General features: G+C 40.3%; 1 protein-coding gene across 23 annotated transcripts in view; it reads right to left on the bottom strand.

The window, feature by feature from the left end:
* The window catches only part of LOC126073344 (myomegalin), a 254,478-nt gene that overhangs the window by 65,524 nt on the left and 166,150 nt on the right, over positions 1-22,804 (bottom strand). For 10 of the 23 annotated variants that reach the window (XM_049879947.1, XM_049879926.1, XM_049879928.1 and 7 more), the window contains exons 9-17: positions 10,364-10,495; positions 8,841-8,960; positions 8,279-8,371; positions 7,927-8,139; positions 6,302-6,460; positions 4,964-5,077; positions 4,630-4,767; positions 3,061-3,240; positions 1,755-1,949 (exon numbers count right to left, since the gene is read on the bottom strand). In XM_049879947.1, coding sequence (XP_049735904.1) covers positions 1,755-1,949; positions 3,061-3,240; positions 4,630-4,767; positions 4,964-5,077; positions 6,302-6,460; positions 7,927-8,139; positions 8,279-8,371; positions 8,841-8,960; positions 10,364-10,495 — 1,344 coding nt within the window. Of the gene's footprint in view, positions 1-1,754; positions 1,950-3,060; positions 3,241-4,629; positions 4,768-4,963; positions 5,078-6,301; positions 6,461-7,926; positions 8,140-8,278; positions 8,372-8,840; positions 8,961-10,363; positions 10,496-19,582; positions 21,615-22,804 lie in introns of those variants that run through there. The other 13 variants (XM_049879932.1, XM_049879929.1, XM_049879930.1 and 10 more) reach the window with 8 other exon arrangements.

Below are 22,804 nucleotides of genomic sequence, written 5' to 3'. Positions count from 1 at the left end.
GGTACGATTTGGTAGGTTATTTTTTGGGTCTGGGAACCACTCACAAATTTTTCCCATATGAATTAATGGTAATTGCTTCTTCACTTTACTCCATTTCAGTTTATGAAATGTTTCATAGGAATGCCCTGCTTTCCGATAGTGGTGGAAACCTGTATTTGTGACCATTACTGCATAAGAAGTCTGCCAGTTAATTAGAAAATATGGAGATAATAAATTAAGAGTAAAATTACTGAGGGCATAGAATGGGGATGGGAACTAGCGCCAACTGTTTGGGAAGAGCCAAACTTGGTCTCCTTGGAAATTTGGGCAAAACCTTTATCAGTACCTTATTAGTTTGCTTTAGTAAATATCTCTGTGAAAATTATAATTAAAAAAAAATCAATAACACACAAGATATGGCGTGTGGTCTGCCTGCCTTGGTATTCTTTTTCTAATAACTGCCAAGCCTAGCACTGCGTCTCGAAGTGTGGTCCAGGAACCAGCAGCATCAGCATCAATGCAAATTCTCAAGTCCCACCTTGTATCTCCTAATTCTATCCACAGGGCAAGCTCAGGAACCTATCTTTAAAAAGCTATCCAGGTGATTCTTCTGCATTGGAACATTTGAGAAGCAGATCTAGAAGAACACAATCATTGCTCCTCTTCTTGAGCTAAAAATCTTTTTTTATTTTCATCATTTTCTGGGTTCCATTATTTTACTGCCTGCAGTATATAATATTTCCTTCTGAGGTGTTTTGTTAGGGCTATTCTAAAAGCAATTTCTGCAGCATGTGTCTGCAGTTTCTAACAAAATGTGAATTTATGTCAGTAGGTCTGAGAATTAGAAAAGTGGAATATAACTATCCCGTAAGATAAGGAAACATTAGAGAATATTATGGTCAAATAACAAGGGCTAATGATAAGAATCTAAACAAAACAATCCATGAGTCAATTCCAAATATTAGAGACCCCATAGGGTTTCGAAGGCTGTAAATCTCTACGGAAACAGACTGCCACATCTTTCTCCTGCAGAGCCGATGGTGGTTTCGAACCGCTGACCTTTTAGTTAGTGGCCGAGCACTTTAACCACAGGGCCACAGGGCTTCACATAAGAACCTAGCCCCTCTAAAAACTGGCTAGGGGGATTCTCAGTTACTGGTCTCTGAAATGAAGCACAAGTCAACTATAACAGTTTCTAGCCTTGAGGAGAAAGACACATGGAAATGAGGATAAATTAAAAATTTACTTCAGAAATACCTGTGTACCATTATTCTGAGATTAATATATCCCATATCATTCTGAGGTTATTTATTCTCAGCATGGCCTTTGAAAAAAAATCTTTTTCTCTCTCTTAAAATGACTTAGATTTTAAAAGATTTAAGAGAAAATATATGAAGTATAAGCTTTCTCATACCTTGGCTGGAAATGCAAAATATTACTCAAGTCTTGATATTTTAGAATCAAAATCCAAAACCTTCTAGAATGCCATACTCCTTTCTCTCAAAATTATCAGAGTATTATGGAAAATAAAACATGCATAACGAAGTTAACCGGTACATGTATTGTTTAGGCCCCCTTCCACCTGCAAATGGGTTCCATAAATATTTCATGCTTTGATGACTGATGTAGTCTAGTTAATAAACTGAAGGAAAAAACCAACAGAGCTTACTATAAGATGATATAAATACACAGATTTTATAAGGTTCTGATGCTTCCTGCTTCCAAACTGTAAATGCAGTAATTGATACTTTTCTGGTCTCTGCATTAGTCCTTACTTGGCTCTCCTGCTCCCTGGTGCTCATGGACTGAAGCAGACCCTGCATCTCCATTTCATGTTCCACAGCTTGCTTGTTTCGATCACTTAGAAGGTCCTGCAGCATCCTCTCCTTCCGGTGTAGTCGCTGGCACAGCTCGTCTGCTATTTCACTCTGCCCTGGTCCAAGCTTGCAGAGCAATGCTGCACTAAGATCCTAACACACAAGGGACAGTGTGAGTTTCTGGAGGATGGAATTCTCTCTCCTACGCATCAAAGGGCTTACAAGAACCCATCATAGAAGAAAGCGAGAACTGATTCCACTGAGCTCTGACATTCTTGAAAGCAAGTATCATGTTTTCTTCATTTCTGTGTCCCCAAATCTAGCACAGGACCTGGCCCACAGAAGGCTGTACATACATGTTCAGTGGATGAACACTGACACCACACACACAAAAATACTGATACCACCAACTCACATATTATTTTCTGAAACAGCCCTGTCCCCACTTGCTCAGAGCACATAACAATGAATATTAAATGAGGATAAATGGACACTTAATTCATTTATTTTCTCCGCAATTGAGCACAAAATGATAAGCTGGAAAACAAAATGGGCACTGTATGTATTAGCTTGGTGACACAGTTCCTATTTCTGTACTGAGAGGTAGTACATGGTGGTTAAAACTGTACAGCCATGCTGTCTGGAATGAATACTGGCTCTGCCGCTTTTTAGCTGTGTTACTTTGGGCAAGTTATTTAACCTCAGACATCTGTTTCTTTATCTGTAAAACAAGGATAATAATAGTATGTACCTCATAGAGTTGTGAGAATCCAGTGAGTTCATATCCATTAAGATCTTAAAACAGTGTCTGACACACTATACGCACTCAATAAAGGTTAGCTATCATACTGCTGGAAACCCTGGTGGCGTAGTGGTTAAGTGCTACGGCTGCTAACCAAGAGGTCGGCAGTTTGAATCCGCCAGGCGCTCCTTGGAAACTCTATCGGGCAGTTCTGCTCTGTCCTATAGGGTCGCTTTGGGTTGGAATCAACTCGAAGGCAGTGGGTTTGGGGTATCATACTGTAAATGCGTTTTGTGGATCTCATTAATTCTATTAATTCTCACATAACTTCTTTGAGAAAGATAATTATCAACTTAAGTTTACAGGCTTAAAAAAAGTTCCCAGTGAAAGTCGATGACTTCCCAGGTACAAAACAGAATTAAGGGCTTGGATCGCTGACCTCCCAGACCTCAAGTATCCTAACCCAAGACTGAGATTGTGTAATCACTAAACGAACTGTCTTTAAGTTAACTAAAGTCTTACCTCCACTTCCTTGTTCCTGTCATGCAGAGATGTCTGTAGCTGCTGAATGATACTTTCTTGTTCCTTCTGCCAATGGCTGAATTTGGTTTCCATTTCTTCTTTCAGCCACTGGAGGTTTTGACAGGTAGCAGATAGTTGTTCCACTTCCAGACCTTTGGCCCTCAGGAGACTCTCCATACTCTACGGTCACAAAGAGAGCAAGTATAAGTCAGGGGGTCAACCTAACTCCTCAGGACAAACAAGAAATCTGACCCCCCCCCCTTAAATCATCTGCTAAAAGCAAGTTCAACTTTTTTGAACCTTTAAAAGAAAAAAAATTAGTATCTAGTCTAACAATGTGATACTAACCTACTTGTTGTTTTTAGAAAGCCTCATCTAGTTTGTAGGGAGATAAATATAGAGTACATGATACATGAAGTCTTTTACAGGAAGTGGGCTATGCTATGGTGGCAGTGAGGGAAACCTTTAAGAAGTGGCATATGGTTAGACATACAAGCCCTAAAATAAGTATGTAAGAATAATAAAATAAACAAGTGTGCTGATTTTGGAAATACATAGATATGTACATAATATTAAGTAGAAAAACAGGATATAATGGTTGCACCCTCACAACACTTATGTAAAAGTATACAGATATTGACAAAGACTAGAAATAAACCTACTGCCAATGAGTCGATTTCAACTCATAGCAACCCTATAGGACAGAGTAGAACGGCTCTGTAGGGTTTCCAAGGTTGTAATCTTTACGGAAGCAGACTGCCACATCCTTCTTCTGTAGAGCAGCTGGTAGATTTGAGCCACCAACCTTTTGGTTAGCAGCTGAGTGCTTAACCACTGTGCCACCAGGGCTCCTTAGGAATAAATTAAAACTAAACAAAACAAAACAAAAACCAAACCCATTTCCACTGAGTTGATTCTGACTCATAGCGACCCTATAGGACAGGGTAGAACTGTCCCATAGGGATTTCAAGGAGCAGCTGGTGGATTCAAACTGCTGACCTTCTGGTTAGCAGGCAAGCTCTTTACCACTACACCACGAGGGCTCCAGAAATAAATTAAAAAAAAAAAAATTAGAACTATGTAAATGGAGGAAACCCTGGTGGCATAGTGGCTAAGTGCTACGGCTGCGAACCAAAGGGTCAGCAGTTCAAATCTGCCAGGTGCTCCTTGGAAACTCTATGGGGCAGTTCTACTCTGTCCTATAGGGTCGCTATGAGTTGGAATCAACTGGATGGCACTGGGTTGGGTTTGGTTGGTTGTTATGTAAATGGAAATCAATACTCACTGCCTGCCCGCCCCCACACACACATGCAAAGTTCATAGCGTAAAAGAAAGGAGAAGTGCTAAAATGTCTCACTTCCTAATCTACCAGTGTAACTAGTGACTGTGGTTTGTGCTTGCTTTTGTATTCTTTTTCTTTCTTTTTACATTTATCCTGTCTTTTATATTTACCTATGTAGTTATCTTTATCAATTTTTTTTTTTTTTTATAAAGCAAATACTCTGGTTCTCAGAAAATGATGGAAGGGGTTGGAGAAGGAAGAAAGTCAATGACAGGTTTTGCTCTTACTTGCATGGTAGCTTCATTGCAGGAGAGGACACTGCGCAGTCGTTCTAAGTCATGATCTCGCTCTCTCATAGCCAGATGAAGCTCACGCAGTTCTTTTTCTTTTTCTTCCAGAGCAGAGAACTTTTCGTCGATAGCCCGCTGCAAGGAAAAGTAAAGCTCCTAATGAAAGCTCCATACTATTCACTGCCCTGATAGCTCTTATTCAATAGGACTCAAAATATAAAGGAATAAAAACCAACCCCCAAAAGCAGTGAAATTAAGCAGACACAAATTTCTGTAGTGCCTGTGTGGACAGGATAATCCAGAGTGTGGTGAGCAAAGTTAGGATACATACCTCTAGAGCAGCATCTCTATCTTGAATCCGCTGCCGAAGTTTCTCAAGCAACATTTCATTTGCTTCAAGGGTTTTGTCTGAGTTATCCCGATACTGCAGGAGCTCCCGAAATTCCTAACGACAGCAAAAATTATTTTCCTTTATTCATTCATTTGTCCAACAGTAACTGAATTCCTACACTTTGCCAAGTAATTTGTTACTTATTAAAGATAAAAGCCAAATGGGATCACTATCTTCAAGGGGAACACAGTTTAATAGAGAGAAAAGATAAGAGATAAACACAAATTGTTAACTGTTCTGCAAAATATAGATATACATAAATGTATATGTATACACATACGTGTGTGTATGTGTGTGTGTACGTATTTGGAGCTAGCTACTATGAGTCGGAATCGACTCGACGGCACTGGGTACTGGGTTTACTAGGGGAACAGAGTTCCTAGGTGGGGCAAACGGTTAAGCACTTAACTACTGGCCCAGAGGCTGACAATTCACACCTACCCAGAGGCTTCCCCTGACGACAGGTCACAGCCTTGAAAACTCTATGGAGCAGTTGTACTCTGTACACATGCGGTAGCCCTGAGCCAGAATCAACTTGATAGCAACCAACAACTAGGGGAAAACAGGCTGCATTGTCTGACTCTGCCTGAAGGTGTCACTAAAGACCTCAGAAAAGAAGTAACATTTAGTTGAGTCTTGAAGACTTGAGAAAGAGCCTAAATTTTTCCAGATGAGAAGCTGGTGTATTTCTATCTGAATATACACAACATAGCAAAATGTAAGGGATTCAGTGTGACTGGAACTTGGAGTAGGTGGTAGAACTGATCACTCCATTCTTACTGTTGTGTACCGTCAAGTCAATTTCGACTCAGCGGCCCCTTGTGACAGAGTAGAACTGCCCCATAGGGTTTCCTAGGCTGTAATATTTACAGTAGCAGATCGCCAGGTCCTTTCTCCTGAGGAGTTGCTGGTGGGTTTGAACGGCCGACCTTTTGGTGAGCAGGAAATACTGAGAGTAGTGGCAGTATATTCTCTTCTCGTTTTCCCAGCACCTAGCATTGTATCTGACTCACAGGGGTGCTTAATAATGATCTGTTGAATATCAACTGCTTAAGTCTTTCAGGTCTATATGTATTGTTTCCTAAACTTGATGGTTAGCATCCTGATTCAGGGATTGTATTTTCTATTTATTTTTAATCTTCTTGATATCCACTGCTCAATGTTCTTTATATAGCAGGTACTTGGCACAGGTGAACTAATACCTTGAGATTATATGAACAGAAATTTTGGAACTCTATGGGCCCAAATTTAGTTGAAGTTATTATGTAGTAAACTCACCTGCAGCAGCTGCTCTTTGTGACTCAGACTATGGTTTAGGTGTTGAATGTTCTGTTCTTGGGTTCGAATCTTGTTGTATTTTTCAGCCTCCAGGGTATGAAGTTGTTGGTTTTTATTCTGCAATTCTCCTTGCAGTTGCTGCAAGGCTTTTCGTAATTCCTGAATAAAACACATTCCCTTTCTTTAAGCGATCTAAAATCTTTACATGGTAATTAGAGATGGAGGCCTTAAAACTTCCAAGGCACATACATAAAACTAAGTGTAAAGCAGCAGAAAGAAGCATTCTTAAAACGGCTATAGAAATATTGTAAGTGAATTAAGTAGGATCTGGAAAATCATGGGACTTGTGGATGGAGGTAGGCAGTACTTATTTTTAGTTTCAGAAAGATAGATCAATATTAACTATTAAGTAGGACTCTGTCTCACTCTAAACCTGGATCCTTTACAATAAGCTCAAGGATAGGAAAATTCTACCATTGTCTCATTCAAATTTTCTAAAGAATTCAGAAGACTACCCTCTTTCTTCATTTGCCGAAGATAATATTTTTCTAACAGTAAGATCAGTAATCCTCCTGTAGATGGAGATGGTCTCACCACCCATTACTTCAGACAACCCCTGAAATATACAGTCATACCAACCAAACAAAAGCTACCAAAATGTTTCCTTTAATAGCAAAAAGTTAAGGATTATTTCCACATCCATTCCTTTGCTTCCCTCTACCTTTTAACTTCCCTGCCCCAAGACATCTGAAATTTTAATATTTCAAAAGGAAATTCAGGGCTAATATTTAATCTCCCAAATAGTTACTCCAGGACCTTTAAAAGCTACATTTTTTAATCCTAAATGTTAAAGAGCCTAAGGCAAGAATTACAGCACATAAAAGATCTTATTTAAATCTAAAAAAAAAAAAAAAAAAGATACCATATGCTTTAAGATAAGAAGATAAAGGAACCATTTAAGAATTATATATATATATAATATATATCATACATGGAAACCCTGGTGGCGTAGCAGTTAAGTACTATGGCTGCTAACCAAGAGGTCAGCAGTTTGAATCTGCCAGGCGCTCCCTAGAAACTCTATGGGACAGTTCTCCTCTGTCCTATAGGGTTGCTATGAGTCGGAATCGACTCGATGGCAGTGGGTTTTTTGGTTTATATTATATATATATTTTTTAAATGGTTAATCACGCAAGCCATTCCTTTGATCTTGTTCTTCACCGACTTTTCTGTCTGGTTGACTTTTACCCACCTTTCGAGAATAACCTCAGACATTTCCTCCTCCAGGGAGCTTTCCCTGACTCCCTTCCTCAGCCCTTCCTATATATTCCTATAGCACCCCATACATACCTCTTCTATGGTATTTACCATACTGAAATTCTACCTATGTGACTATCTCTCACGCTAAATTTGAAATAACGTAAGAGGAAGGAGCTTGTATTATTCACTCTTGTATTTCTAAAACGCAGTCCAATAGTGACATATGAATAATGCAACACATGTTTTTGAACTGAGATACTTAGATTAAGCAAGTACCTCAAAGGTGGAACAGAAACTGTCCTGCTAACAAAGTTATAATCAGGGCAAAGTCAGCATTTAGGACCACAAAACGGTTAATGATTTACCTGGTTATGTTTCCATGAAGCCTCTTTCTGCTGTTCTCTTTCACGCGCTGCAGCCTCTACAAACTGCATACATCGTTTGGCATCAGCCAGTTGGCGTTCTTTCTGTCGTACCACCCTCTGAAGCTTCTGTATTTCAAGTTGGCTGCAGAATAAAGCACTCTGAAGATCAAGCAGAGCCACCTGTTGCTGAGCTGGGGAAGTACCGTCTGAACTCTGAAAAGAGAGTAGAAATCATAATCTCAAGAGGGCAAGCACTGAGCAGCTGAGAAGACCAACAAAATCAAGACTGGGACTGAGAACGGCACATCCCCAACAGGAGTATCTCCTCTTGTCCTATCTGACCCTCACATACCTGAAGTTGTCCAAGCTGGCTTTGGTGTAGCATTTCTCGAAGCTTTGCCATTGTGTCATTTTGACCTTCAATCACCTGGTACAACTCCTCAGTCTGAAAATGAGCAAGAGAGTACCAAACATATTAGTAAATTAAATATAAATTCTATTATCTCAGGATAGAATATAAATTAGCTAAACGTAAATTCTAAAATCTCTATGCAGATTTTAGTAACAATTATTCTAATATACTAATTTAGGATACCAAAAAAAAACAAAAACAAAAACAAACACAAACCCAGTGCCGTCGAGTCGATTCCGACTCATAACGACCCTATAGGACAGAGTAGAACTGCCCCCATAGAGTTTCCAAGGAGTGCCTGGTAGATTCTAACTGCCGACCCTTTCTTTGGTTAGCAGCCATAGCACTTAACCACTACACCACCAGGGTTTCCAATTTAGGATAAGCTACAATTTTTCCAGGCTGAGGTTTGATACTCTGACAATTTCCATTTCTGCAATATATACTTGTCTACTCTGATAGGACAAATAGTTACCAGATCCTTGATTGCTACATAGTTTACCTCACTTTCCCTGCTTTTCAGGGTTTCCTTGAGGCTTTCAACTGTTCCATCTTGCTTCTGAGATGACTCTTGAGCAGACTTTAGTTCAAAGCTCATTTCATTTAGTTTCTCTTGAAGAATCTGAATTCGGCAAAGAAAAAGTTTGTTAAGTCGTTTTGGGTTTTTTTTTTTTTTTAAATCTCAAATGCAACCATAAAGCTTTTCCTCAAATCTAGGGTTTAAGGAATTTCTTAGCAAATATTACTGTTATTTTTATTGTTGTTATAGTTCATTTGTTTGTTTCCTCATATGTAGTAACCATTACACTCTTAAATCAATCAGCAGAAGAAAGTAGCAGAAATAAGAATGCTTCCTTTAATACTCAATTGCCTCAATTCTCATGCACTGTGCTTTCTCTATGAAGGCAGCCACGCGGGGCACTTATCCACATGAGTCACTGTGGATCTCTTACACACAGACCAAGGAGCTGCTGTCATCTAGTATAGGACGGGACATTATCAGGCCACAGCTCAGCATCCCAAATTGTGAGAATTTCCTTCTAAGCAGGTGTTAAAATCCATGGGCTGTAAAGGTGTGAGAAGCTATGCTAGAAGCAAAAGCACAAGCCTCTTGTCTCAGCGTCTCACACAGTTAAAAACTGCATTCAAGTTTTTTTTTTAATTGTACTTTAGATGAAGGTTTACAGAACAAACTAGTTTCTTATCAAACAGTTAGTACACACATTGTTCTATGACACTGGTTAACAGCCCCATGGCATGTCAACACTCTCCCTTCTGAACCCTGGGTTCCCTATCACCAGCTTTCCTCTTCCCTCCTGCCTTCCAGTCCCTGTCCCAGGGCTGGTGTGCCCCTTTGGTCGTGTTTTGTTCCATGGGCCTGTTCAATCTGTGGCTGAAGGGTGAACCTCAGGAGTGATCTCATTACTGATTTGAAAGGGTGTCCAGGGGCCATACTCTCAGGGTTCCTCCAGTCTGGCAGGCCAGCAAGTCTAGCCTTTCTTTTTGAGTTAGAATTTTGTTCTACATTTTTCTCCAGCTGTGTCTGGGACCCTCTATTGTGATCCCTGACAAAGCAGTCAGTGGTGGTAGCTGGGCAGTTATACCGGACTCAGTCTGGTGGAGGCCATGATAAATGTGGTCCATTAGTCCTTTGGACCAATTTTTCCCTTGTATCTTTAGTTTTCTTCATTATTCCTTGCTCCCAAAGGGGCGAGACCAGTGGAGTATCCTAGATGGCTGCTCACAGGCTTTTAAGACCCCAGATGCTACTCACCGCAGTAGACTGCATTCAGGTTTTAATAACAGTCCAAAAAGGCATCAGAAATTGTGATATGTGCAGAACAAGCTAAAATTCTGATGAGCAATAAAGGGGAAGAACTACACTTTTAAATCGAAAATTCCCTAGAGCACCAGGAATACACAGTATTTATTTTTCAAGTCCTGCTCAGACAGGTTAACAGACCAGCCCAAGCCACATCCTAAGGAAAATCCTGTGATTCCCCAGGGGCATGTTATTGATCATACCTTGTTGGTGGCCTCTGTTTGCTGGATATTTTCCTGGAGTTCAGCTAAGTGGGAATCAGATACATGCTGTTGAGTTACAGTGGTCTCACTTGAATTCAGCTTTTGTTGTTTGAGTAGCTCTTCTGCCATGGGCTAAGAAGAAGCAACAAGACAAACTGAGTTAAATGAAGCCAATAATTTAATTTTTATCTTCAAATGTCCTTGGCATCTTTTGCAGGAGATTTGGAAATCCATAGCTGTTGCATGAATTATGAGTATTAATTCCTGAAGACAGCATTGATTTACCTCCATCTTTACTGTACTCCCTAACTCCCCTCCCCCCTTTCTCTACCACTTCATGCCAATATTTCATATTCAGTTAAAGGAAATTATCCAAAGTTTAAAGAGGTGGGAGAATTATAAAAGAAAATTGCTTATAAGACTAAATATTCCCTTTTTACTTTTTTAATTAGGGAATTCAAAAGGCATACTGATCTTGATACACACGCTGAAAAGTATTTAGGAGTGAAGTATATTGATGTTTGTAAGTTACCTTGAAATGCATTAAAAAAATAAGATGGATTGAGGGATGGATAGTGTTTGATAGATGGACAGATATGTGATGAAGCAAATATAGTAAAATGTTAATTGTGGAATCTAGAGGGTATGTACATTTGTGTTTGCTCACTTTTGTCAACTTTTATAGTTTTTTCAACTTTTCTATGTTTTTAAATTTTCAGAGTTAATGTTGGAAAAAAATTTTAAACTATGAAATTCCATATTATTTGATAAGAGTTTTGTTACATGATATGTTCCTTCAGAAATGTTTGTATATAATATCCTTTTAAAGATTATTAATTCTAAGAATTAAGAAAATTTAGACAAACACAGAGGAATATAACATTTTCTACTTCAGAAATTCATAATTTCACATACCTGCTTTGCCTTTTAAAAAAGAAAAATACCTTTTCGCAAATATAATTGTTTTTGTTAAAAAAAAAAAAGCATACTGATCAAATGTATATCACAACTAAGAGACGAAAATTACATTTTGATGACTTTTCTTACAATATGCCTGCTCATATTGTTGGGAAAAAATGGCAAATTTTTATATGGACTATATATTAGATAACAAAGGAGACCTGGTGGTGCAGTGGTTAAAGCGCTGGGCTGCTAAGTGAAAGCTTGGCAGTTCAAATCCACCAGCCATTCCACGGGAGAAAGATGTGGCAATCTGCTTCCATAAAAATTACAGTCTTGGAAGCCCTACAGGGCAGTTCTACTCTCTCCTGCAGGGTTGCTATGAGTCTTGTTTTTTTTTTTTTAACAGTATTTAGCAATACTAAATTTCCTGGACTTGGTAATTATACTCCAGTTAAGTAAGAGTTCTCATCCTTAGGAAATACATGCTGAAATAGAGTAGCGAGGCATAACATCTGCATCTAATTGTCGAGTGCTTCAGGAATAAAAAAATAATGTGCCCACACAAAGAACAGGATTGATAAACAAATGTGGCAATAGATTAGCAACTAGCGAATCTGGGTAATGGGTATATGGGAGTTTTTGTACTTCCCTTATAACTCTTCTCTAAGTTTGAAATTATTTCAAAATTTTAAGTTAAATTAAAATTATATATGCCTATTTAGAGGTAGATTTACAGTGTATGCCTATAGAAATGATCCATAGTGGTTGGAAAGGAGTATTTTATAGGAATATCAATTCGCCAAGGAGATTTGGGAGAAAAAAAATACACTTTATATGTGAGAAAACCAATCATAATAAGGAAAAGTTATTGAACTCTACATAATATTCATTATGAGCTAAAGGCACTAAAATAAAACTTTAGGAATTCACTGTGGTATTAAATTTCATCTCCCCCTCAACACCATATAACAGAAGTGCACACACACACACACACACACACACACACACATTCCAATTAGGAAAAAATGCAAACCTATTAGGAAGAACAAAAAAGGCAGTTGCCATTCATTCTTTCTTTCCCTTACACTTTCAAAATTTGATTACCATCTTCTAAGCAGTGAGGCTAAATCCTTTCCTGCAAGCAACCAACTGGAAATGTAAAGAATTCAGAAGTAAAATCTTTTTTAATTCCTCTGGTGCTATTTATCAATTTTTCTAACACCTACTAAGTACTATAATATACAAAGTATTGTGTAAGGTGCTGTGGGGAATACAGTGGTGACTAAAACATCATTCTGGCTCCAAACAGTCTTGGCCTACTGTAGAAGTAGTCACATCATGAAAATATAAAAGAAAACATTCATTTTAACAGGAAGGCTAGAGATGTCTTCTTAGAAGAGACACTATTTAAGCTGGGCAAGAAACAGGGATAGAATTTGTACAGGTGGCTATGGTGGATAAGGACAGGCATTCTAGACTGTGGAAACAAAAGAGGGAAATATACGGATAACAGATAAAAACGCTGCTTTATCGCTTTAATCAAGCCACTTTGAAAAGTTGGACAGGTGTTGTTATAGGGTCACTATGAGCTGGAACCGACTGGACGGCAATGGGTATTAATAATTATATCAAGACAACAAGTGTAACCTGGGACTATTTGAGGCAAGCTTGGATGTTTTGCTATTCTATTTAAGAGTCTGTAGCCATTTCTGAACATCTAGTAAATCTACAGACTAAAAAAATATTTACCAAATACTTTCTTAGGGGCTACATAAAAGTTCTCACTTAATCTTCACAAAATCATGCTGTAAGGAGGGTATTATTTTTTTCACTTTATAATGAAGAAACTAGGGCTGAGAAAGTCACTTGGTGCTATAAAGCCAATGAGTGTGGTAGATCTGAAATTTAAACCCAGACCCATAGTTTCTAAGCCCAGTTCTTTTTTCTATTTTTTTGTAGGTAAAATTTCATAATTCTAAAAAGTAAAGGTAACAAAGAGGTATCAAGAAACACTCTCAATTACAAACAGATAAACAAGAGAGGGAATAAAAAGAAATAATCACAGAAATTCTGGCGAGTTGGTGAACCATCTCAGAAAAGAACCTACAGTTCTGAACCTAGAGTCCCCCTGGAGTCTAGATCCCACTGCTTATTTTAAACAGAAATGAGAGTGAAGCTTGCCCATTGGCCTTTGTTATGGCTCCTACGGAATGAGTAGTGCTTGCTAGTAGTAGTAGAGCATTAATTTCACCCATTCATTCATTTACCCAGTCTACGCATCTGTTGAGGACCAACTATGTGCTAGGCACTGTTCTGGGAATATACTACTGTGCAGGATAAACAAGGTCCCTACTCTCTTGGAACTTACATTTTGTGGAGGTCGGGAAGGGAGCTATGCAATAAAGCAACAAGGAAATACACAAAATATCAGATAGTGACAGGCATTAAGCAGTAAAATAAGCAAAAACCAAACCCAGTGCCATAAAGTCGATTTGGACTCATAGCAACCTAAAGCACAGAGTAGACCTGCCCTATAGGGTTTCCAAGGAGCAGCTGGTGGATTCGAACTGCCGACCTTTTGGTTAGCAGCCATAGCTCTTAATCACAGCACCACCAGGGCTCCATGCAGCAAAACAAGAAAGCGTAATAGAGAGTTAGGGGTTACTTTACATTGATAGAAGGTCTCTAAGAGGCAGCATTTAAATAGAGATCTGAATAACAACAGCGAGTCCTGCAAAGACGAACAGAACAATCCAGGCAGAAGATACAGCTGCTGGAAAACCCCTAAGATGGATATGAACCTGGGAAAGAGAAAGGCTTCTGTGGCTAGAGTAGCACTTTCCAATAGAAATACAATGCCAACCACGTCATCTTACATTTTCTAGTAGCTTCACTGAAAAAAGTAAAAATAGGTAAATTTTAATGAAATATTTTATTTAACCCAATGTATATAAAATTTTTATCATAAACATGTAATCGATATAAAAATTATTAACAAAATATTTTACATTATTTTTTTCATACTAAGCCTTTGAAATTCGGGGAGTACTTTCCATTCACATCACATCTCAGTGCGGACTAACCACATTTCAAGTGCTCATAGCCACACAGGGCTAGTGGCTACTTTACTGGATAGCACAGAGTTAGAGCATAATAGGCAAAGGGAGAGTAACACAATGAGGAGGGAAGGTGTGCAGAGACCAGATTACATACAGCTTTTGTAAACCAGGGTGAATGAAGTCAGATTTCATTCATTGAAATGATACTGAACTGCAGTGTTTTTAACAGAAGGGTAATCCAATGATATTTACATTTTAAAAAGATCACTTTAGCTGCTCCTTGGCAAATCCATTGTTGGGGACCATCAATAGAGGCATGGAGACAGCTAGGAGACTTCAGCAGTAGTCTAGGTGAAAGGTAATAGTAGCCTGAGTTAAAGGGTAGTAACAAGGAAGATAAGAAATGAATGGATTTCGGATATGCTTTAAAAAAAAAAAAAAAATTTTTTTTTTTTTTTTTTGAAAGTCAACAGGACTTGAATGTGGGCAGGGAGCAAGGGAGAAAAAAAGAAGTGAGGACAATGATTCCTAGAAAAATTATGTAAGATATTTATTGTGGGTATAACAGGGAGACTTACTCCTGAGGTAATGTGAACTCTGTCACAGACTAGGGAAAGCTATCTTAATAGATATTTACAACTCTAACTGATGACTTTATCGTTTACTAAATGATAAAACATTCTCTGTAAAACCTGGCTTCTTACTTCCTCAGTGTAAAACAACTTTTCAATAACATCTACTATAATAAGATATTTCTAGAATTTAACCTATAAGAAGAATTAAAGAAAATAGCTTTGAGTTTAAAATGGCAGGGAAAGGGATCACATTTATTCACTTTAAATCAAAGAATCTTAGAGCTGTGAAGGAAACTTTATACACTAACCATCTGGCCCAATGCCATTTCACAGATCAGCAAACGGAGACCTAGAATGGTAAGTAACTTGCCTAAGATTACATAGAGAATCAGGAAAAAGACCCAATTAAACAGAATGCACTTAAGTTGGTAATGTCTCGCTCATCATTATAAGCTCACTGCCTATAGTGTCAGAAATGCCTGGAACGTCGTAGGGTCCAAAAGTTTTTTGTTTAATGAATGAACAAGAACAACAACAAAAAGAGGCCTGTCTCCTAACTCCCATACCAATGTTCTAATCTTTCAGTGGCTCTCTTAGAAATAAGATTTATCACTTAGATGCATAGCTAGCTAGATAGAAAGAATATACATACAGGTGCCCTGGTGGTACTACGGTTAAGAGCTACTGCTGCTAACCAAAAGGTTCAAATCCATCAGCCACTCTTTGGAAACCTATGGGCAGTTCTACCCAGTCCTACGGGGTCCCTATGATTCAGAATCAATTTGATGGCAACAGGTTTGGTTTTCTTTATACACACACACAGTATATATATTCTTTCTATCTATAATTTATATATACACATAAATTCAATAGCAACTTCAAAGCCAAAGAATGGCACAGGAAAGTACATAATGAATCTGGTCTCATCTAAATGCGCTTGGAATAAACAGTTATGGGAAACACGTAATTCTGTAAATGCCATGCATTGACTGGAAACCCTGGTGGCGTAGTGGTTAAGTGCTATGGCTGCTAATCAAAGGGTCGGCAGTTCAAATCCACCAGGCGCTCCTTGGAAACTCTATGGGGCAGTTCTACTCTGTCCTATAGGATCGCTATGAGTCGGAATCGACTCGACGGCACTGGGTTTGGTTTTTTTTTTTGGTTTTAATGCATTGACCTAAAAACTGAAAGATGATTAATTCTTCTTCACTATTAATACTTTATTATTTTACCTCTCAAAAAAAATGTCCATACTGAAAGAGGGTTTAGCAAGTTCCACTGAATCAACAACTCATCATGAATTCTTGTAAAGTAACAAGTACTTAGGGCAATTACTCCTATGAAGATTCCTGGAGTGTGAAATCTGTAATACTTGATTGGTCGGGTCAGTATCAATCTCCAGACTATCAGCTATTAAAATCATATTGTAATAATATAATTTTAAATTACCTTATTTTTACACAAATAATGAGTGCCTTCTGTTTGTCCACCAACAGCTCTCTCCCTCCCACCCCAGGTATCTTCATAAGCACGCTGTGCAAGTTTTTTTTTTTTTTTTTTGATAGCAACATGTAAAAAAAGAAATTGGCATAGTGGGCATGCTTCTGAAAATACCTCACAGGGAGGGAGCAACAGGCAAACACCGTAGAAGGTTTGCATTATTTGCGTAAAATACGGTAAGTCACTTTTGACTCAGAATTAAGACAAATCCTTTCGAGCATCAGAAAAGACAACTGCTTCCAAGTCTAATGTTGCATAATGTTAAGACCTTCAGACTAATGCTAAGGCACTTATTTACCTCCTCTGGTTAACAGCATTTTTCTTGGCATTCTCCTTGTCTTCACAACAGTGTGTCATAGATCTCAAACTGCTGCAGTTTTCTATCTTATTGTTAATATTGGGAGACAGACAAGAATCATCAACTAGCAAGAAATTAAAGGCCTAATTTTTGACCAGCATCTAACTCTTACATCTTTCAAAGGGCCTAATCTAGGTAATGTAGCTAAACTATGAGTGGGATAAACTTGTCATGAGCACAAAGGAGTATATCCTGAAACTGCACGGCATGAAGCAGAGATCTCCTAGACAGACAGGGAAATTGCACACGGGCCAGAGCTCCCTGAATTGCTGTTTACTATGAGAGCACACCCCTCCTTACCCCAGCTTTTCTAGATCAGGGACAGACAATAAGGAAACAGCCTTGGGTTCAGGTATAAATTCTGTAAAAGGCAAATAAATCAATTTGCATGTCAGAGAATTAGTAAATAGGACCACTACACTGTTGCTTTTTTTTTTTTTTTTAAATAAGAAAGAAGGAAGAAAGGAAAGGAAGGGAAGGAAATCCTGATGGTAATATTTACTGGGGGAAGTAGAGGATTAAACAAAAGAATCAAGATGACCTTACAGAATACCCTCATTCTTTAGGATAAGAGGTTTTCTTCATATTTGTAGCAAAATTTAAGGAAAAAAAAATTATGTCATGGTTTTTTCTTTCTAGGAACTGAAAAGAGACTACCAAAAATAATTTACACTATTTCTATTCTTCCACATTTGTTCATAGAAACTGACAAAAGCCAGTCTGCCTTTGTCCAGCTTAGCTCTTGCTTTGCTATAAAGAACAAAAGCCCTTAAGGAGCTTAAAAGTCAATCTGACTTAAACAACAGTTCGGTGTCAAAAATACACATTTTATTTACACTCACTTTTAGCTCAATTTATCTATTTTCTCCCACATTCTTAATTCTTGAAGAAAACAGCATAGTAATTAAACACTATGATTCTTCAAGTTGAATGCTATTCTCTCGCTCCTCCTGTCTTATTATTGTACAAACAGTAAAGAAGGCAAGCCAGGTGACAACAGAAGGGTCATACACTACTGTTTTCAAGCTCTAGTTTTCTAATGTCTACATTTAGTGAAGTAGAGAGCCTGACCTAAAGAGACAGTTATCATAGTTTACGTGCTCATTAGCTCAACAATTTTCTTCAAAGAATCCTCCTAGGATCCTCAGGTTACAGAAGAGGGCTCTTGGTTTAACCTAAGTATTCACTTTCCAGGCAATGTGGTCTAATATATAGAATAAAAAGGTCTTGCTTAAGAGTTAGGAATCTTTGGCCCTATCTGGCTGTTATTTAAACCATGAGCCTTCCGTATCACATACTTAGAGGCTACATGAGATGATCTTTAAAATTCTTCCCAACTCCGAATTTTGATGAATCAAAGCCCAAAAGATAGTATTTTTTAATTAATTAAATATGGAGGGAAAAAGCTCCTCTTGTTTTGCAGTATTTGAGGGGAAACAAAAGCTTATTTCCCATCCACCCTGCACAGACTACGTTTAGAATCTAATGTGGTGAATACATCATGTTTAATTTGTGACATCTATGTCTGGTCACAGAAACAGCTACAGAGGCCAAATTTAGTTGTGAGGCTTCAGTGAAAGGAAAAGAAGCAACAGAAAAGAAGTACACAAGTATGAAGCACACTAATACTGAGCATTTTATACAAATGAAAACACACTTTAAAACTTCTTGATTTTTATGTTTTTTCCAAATATACAGTATCTGATAATTTTGTATAAATTTAAACTTTCTCCGATTTTCTTATTGCAATAAAAATTATATTTATGTGTGCATATATGTGCATATGTACATATATGTATAGATTAATCATAAAGAGCTACTTTTTGAAAACTTCAGATGACAATCACCAATTTCATTTGTAATCAAGCTTTAAATTTCTGGGATGGTGTAGATCAGTAACAGGCTTTCCAAAAATGCTTTCTAGACAGTTGACCTTTGTAATGGTATAACCAGAGAATTTGTATCAAATAGAATGTGCCACAATGTTTCACAAGGTTAACTGAACCTAGCATTTACTATTGCTACAGAAACACAGTAGCGTCTTTCAGGTCTCTGTATATAGCTGAATTTAAAAGGTTGGTATGAAAACAATTGGGTGTGCAGCCGTGAAGTTCAACTGCCATCCTCTCTAGTCATTAAGCAATTTCAAAAGGGAATAACTGATGAAACTTTCCTATCACACAATAATGAATGAATCCTTTCTTCATGGCAAACATACCCCAGTAGAGCTCTGTAGACAACCCGGCCAGAAAAACTGTGTTTGCCTTAACATTTTAAATGCAAATGTTTTAATTCTAAGCCTCTTTTACAAGCAAGTCATCATTAGTACTCATATGATTTATCAATTACAATAAATCTTGCCCAGATGTTACCATACTTTGCCGATGGGCTAATAGGTTTTCCCCCAAACTTTTACCCTATGCTCTAATCATTTTGAGGCACACCTGGCACAAAAGGCTTAAAGCTCCAGGGAAAAGTCAATGGGAGAAAATATCTATACATCTTAAAAATAAAAAGGAAAAGGAAGTAAGAGGAAAGAGCTCCAATGCCAGAAATGAGTTTAAACGTCTTCTTTTTACAGGGTAAAATTAATTGGGAATCTTTATCTTTTTGTCGTATAAATTTTGTTAACAGGAAGGCCAACAGATAGTGTTACAAATGATTGTGAGAAGCAAATTATCTGAGTGTGAAGACACAGCACGGTGGGTTCAACAATTTATTTTTCTCAATTCTAGACTGTTATTAACCTTCACTTAGAATCATGTGAAGCCTGAGGCCCACTAGCTATATCATCAGAAAGGCACTATGTAGCCATTTTATATACCTGGACCCGGAGTGGCAAATAATCTTCACAGAGATCATCCCATAGCTCTTGCAGGTCTGAAATCTCCAAGGGATAATTCACAGGTGTCTTGTAAATAGGTTTCAAAGACCTGTTAAGGAAACCGGAACTAACTCCATCTGTCATGATATGGCCAGGCTTGGCTCCAGGTGGGCTGGATTTCACTGGAATAGGAAGCTTGCTCCCTCGGGGGCTCTGGATGGGCTTATAATCAAGACCTTTAATCATGCTAAGAGCTAGCTCCAGCTTGTGGTTACACAGATGCTGTGGAGCCTGCTCATCTGAACAACAGTCACACTTTACAAGTTCCTTTACACTTCTCTCAGCTTCCTCATCCTTCTGTTGTGGAGGGCTAGCCTGCACACTTGCATCCAAAGATTCCACAGAGGAACCTGGTGTCCCTTCCTCCATGCTTTCTCCATCTGGGGCTACCTTTGTGCTGGTTAAATCCGGTGGTCCAGCCTCAGACAAAGCCAATTCTTCTGTGCAAATGCTGGTAGACCACCTGGTAGAAGGGCCACAGGAGATACTTTTGGCCACCTTTCGAGGCACCTTACAAATGGCTTCATAGTCAGAATCAGCAACCCGCAAAGCTGCACAACCACGGCATCTCCTGGGTCGGTTTCCAGGGCCTTCCAAGGTATGGCAGCTGTGTGGCTCCTGAAGCTGATCCTCATTTTCCACCCAGCACTCAAACCCTGAATAGGCAAAGTCTTCCTGGAGCAGTGCAGAGTATCTGACATCCGGTAAGCCGGAAATGTCAACTGTCCCATTCCCCGCCTTGGTCTCGGCGCCAGAGTCATCGTTATTCTTCCGATACATGCTAGCAATGCAGAACTTGAGGCGATCCTTCTCCAGCAGCAGCTTCTGCAAGCGCTCAATAGAAAGGGCTTCGATCCGGGCAATAACGGTGTCGAATCTATAGATCCGATCGAGCATGAAAGCACACTTGCTGCAAGCAAACTCGGCTTTGCCATCGCGGGAGACATCCTTGCCCAGGACGTGAGAAAGCAGAACCTGTAAGTTGAGCTTGGACGCTGTGTGGAAGATCCAGCGCCGCTGGTTTCCACACAGCTCCCGGGCACAGATCCTGCAAATCTCCTTCATCGTGCCTCCTAGCGGCTGCCGCCGAGCTTCCCCGAGGCGGCGGCTGCTCGGTGGTCACTCACTGGTTCTTGGTTGCGCTCGGTCTCCCGCCCCGGGGGTCTCCGGCCAGCATGACACAGTCCCGAGGGTCCCACTCTGCAGACGCAGCTCCTCCGCCCGCGCGCCGGCTCTGGGTACCAAGTGGCAGCCCCGCCCCTCGGGGAGGGGGCGGGCACAGAAACGCCTCAGGGGGATGCTGAGCGACAGCGGCGCAGGCCGGGCTCGGGACCTGCCAGGTCTGCTACAGCTGTCTCTCCCGCTAGCCGCCGTGTCCTCAACGTCCTCCCCTTTTAGCCGGCCAGGTCCCGGGTGCAGTAGCGGCCGCCCGCTGCTGACGCCAAGGCTCCGAGATTGAGGATCAGATTTCAAGATGGCGGCAGCGGCTCCGCGCTGGCGGCCACCTTAGGGCTCCGCTGGGAGCTGTAGTCCCGGAGGCTGGCTCTCAGCTCTGCGCATGCGGCGTGGCGAGCGAGCCCCCTGGCCCCACGTCTGACCCCGCTCCTAGGGCTAGACCGACCACAGTGGCTCACAGTGGATACAGAGTGAAGAGCAGGTCTGACGCCGCCACTGCCACTGCCACTGCCACTGCCAGGCCACCTTCATCTGTTCAGATCCACGAAGAGAACGCACCGATCTGTTCCAGGATACTCCCGCCCCGTCAGTATGTCCCCAGGCTCCTCGTGGGGAGGAGAAAGCCGAATCCCCTCCCCGTCTCCCCACGGGCAGTGCCACGTACTCGGGATGGAGCAGCCCGGCAGAGCCACTAGGTACCGCTGCGCACCGCCTCCTTCCTGCTTGCAGCCCCACCTCCTCGGCTTCCCGCCCCCGCAGCCTGGATTAAAAGGCCCCGGGGCTGCTGGAGGCGGGGTGGGGGATGATAACCAGAGGGGGCAGGTAGGGCGGGTTTTAAAAAGAGACACCCACCATTTCTACCCCTCTCTCGACTTTTGGGAGTATCCAGGAAAGGGAAGACCAGTGCTTTCCCCTCTTGATATGGGGCGGGGGGCGGGGGGGGGGTGTTTAGCATCTCTGGGCGAACGAAATCAGGAAAAGGGCACAAAGCAGTCACCTGAGAGAGTCCAGCAAATGCCACGTGAATCCAGCTGGTTAACCAAGATTATGTACGTAAAAGAGAACATGGCCTTTTTCAGGAATGCAGACACCTGAGAATTGATTACTATCACGAACTTCTTTCAGGCTCAGGTAGGCTACAGTTCTTATTTTGTGGGCAGGGAGGGTGGACAAACAGTTGAACAAAACATAAAGCTTTGAGCAAGAGTGGAGAGTGTGTCTGGGAGTGCTGCCCTCTGCAGTAATAACCACCTCCCCGCAAAAAAAAAAAAGAGGTTGCTGTCCAGTCGATTTCCACTCATAGTGACCCTGTAGGACAGAGCAGAAGTGTCCTATAGGGTTTCCAAGGAGCGGCTGGTGGATTAGCAACTGAACTCTTAGGAATTTCTCTTAGGAATTTCACTGACTTCAGTCAGTACCCTGTCCTTCTTCAAGACTATACGGTTGTAAATCTGCCCACCCTTGGAATGCACATAGAATGGAGGGGAGCTGAAGCTCTGACTAGATGGAATGCAGGTATCAAAGACCATTTATAATTAGATATTCTCTTCCTGGCTTGAGAGGCAAGCAAACACCAGACAGGAGGAACAACAGCCTCAGTAATCACCTGGAGTACCCCAGAGCAGGACATCGTCTTGTAATAATGCTAAATTTAGTTAGACTGACGTTGTGAGATAAGGCCAAGGGAAAGTCTTAAGTATTTCTGAACCTCATCCCCAGGACAGAGCCCATACTCCTAGGCCTGGAAGCATTCAAATGCCTTCAATGAGAACTCAGAATAAACTCTCAAATCCCTCGATTATCAGGGAGAAGGATGGCTTTTTGAGCTTTGGGCTTAGTAGGCTACAGAGCTTTGCATATATGTTGTTGTTGTTATTAGGTGCCGTCGAGTCAGTTGCAACTCATAGTGACCCTGTGCACAACAGAACGAAACACTGCCTGGTCCTACTCCATCCTTACAGTCTTAGTTATGCTTGAGCTTATTGC

The sequence above is a fragment of the Elephas maximus genome, chromosome 3 (assembly GCF_024166365.1).
Source record: "Elephas maximus indicus isolate mEleMax1 chromosome 3, mEleMax1 primary haplotype, whole genome shotgun sequence".
Classification (NCBI taxonomy): Eukaryota; Metazoa; Chordata; class Mammalia; order Proboscidea; family Elephantidae; genus Elephas; species Elephas maximus.
Note: the sequence above shows the minus strand (reverse complement) of the source record. Positions and strands in the feature narration are given on the sequence as shown.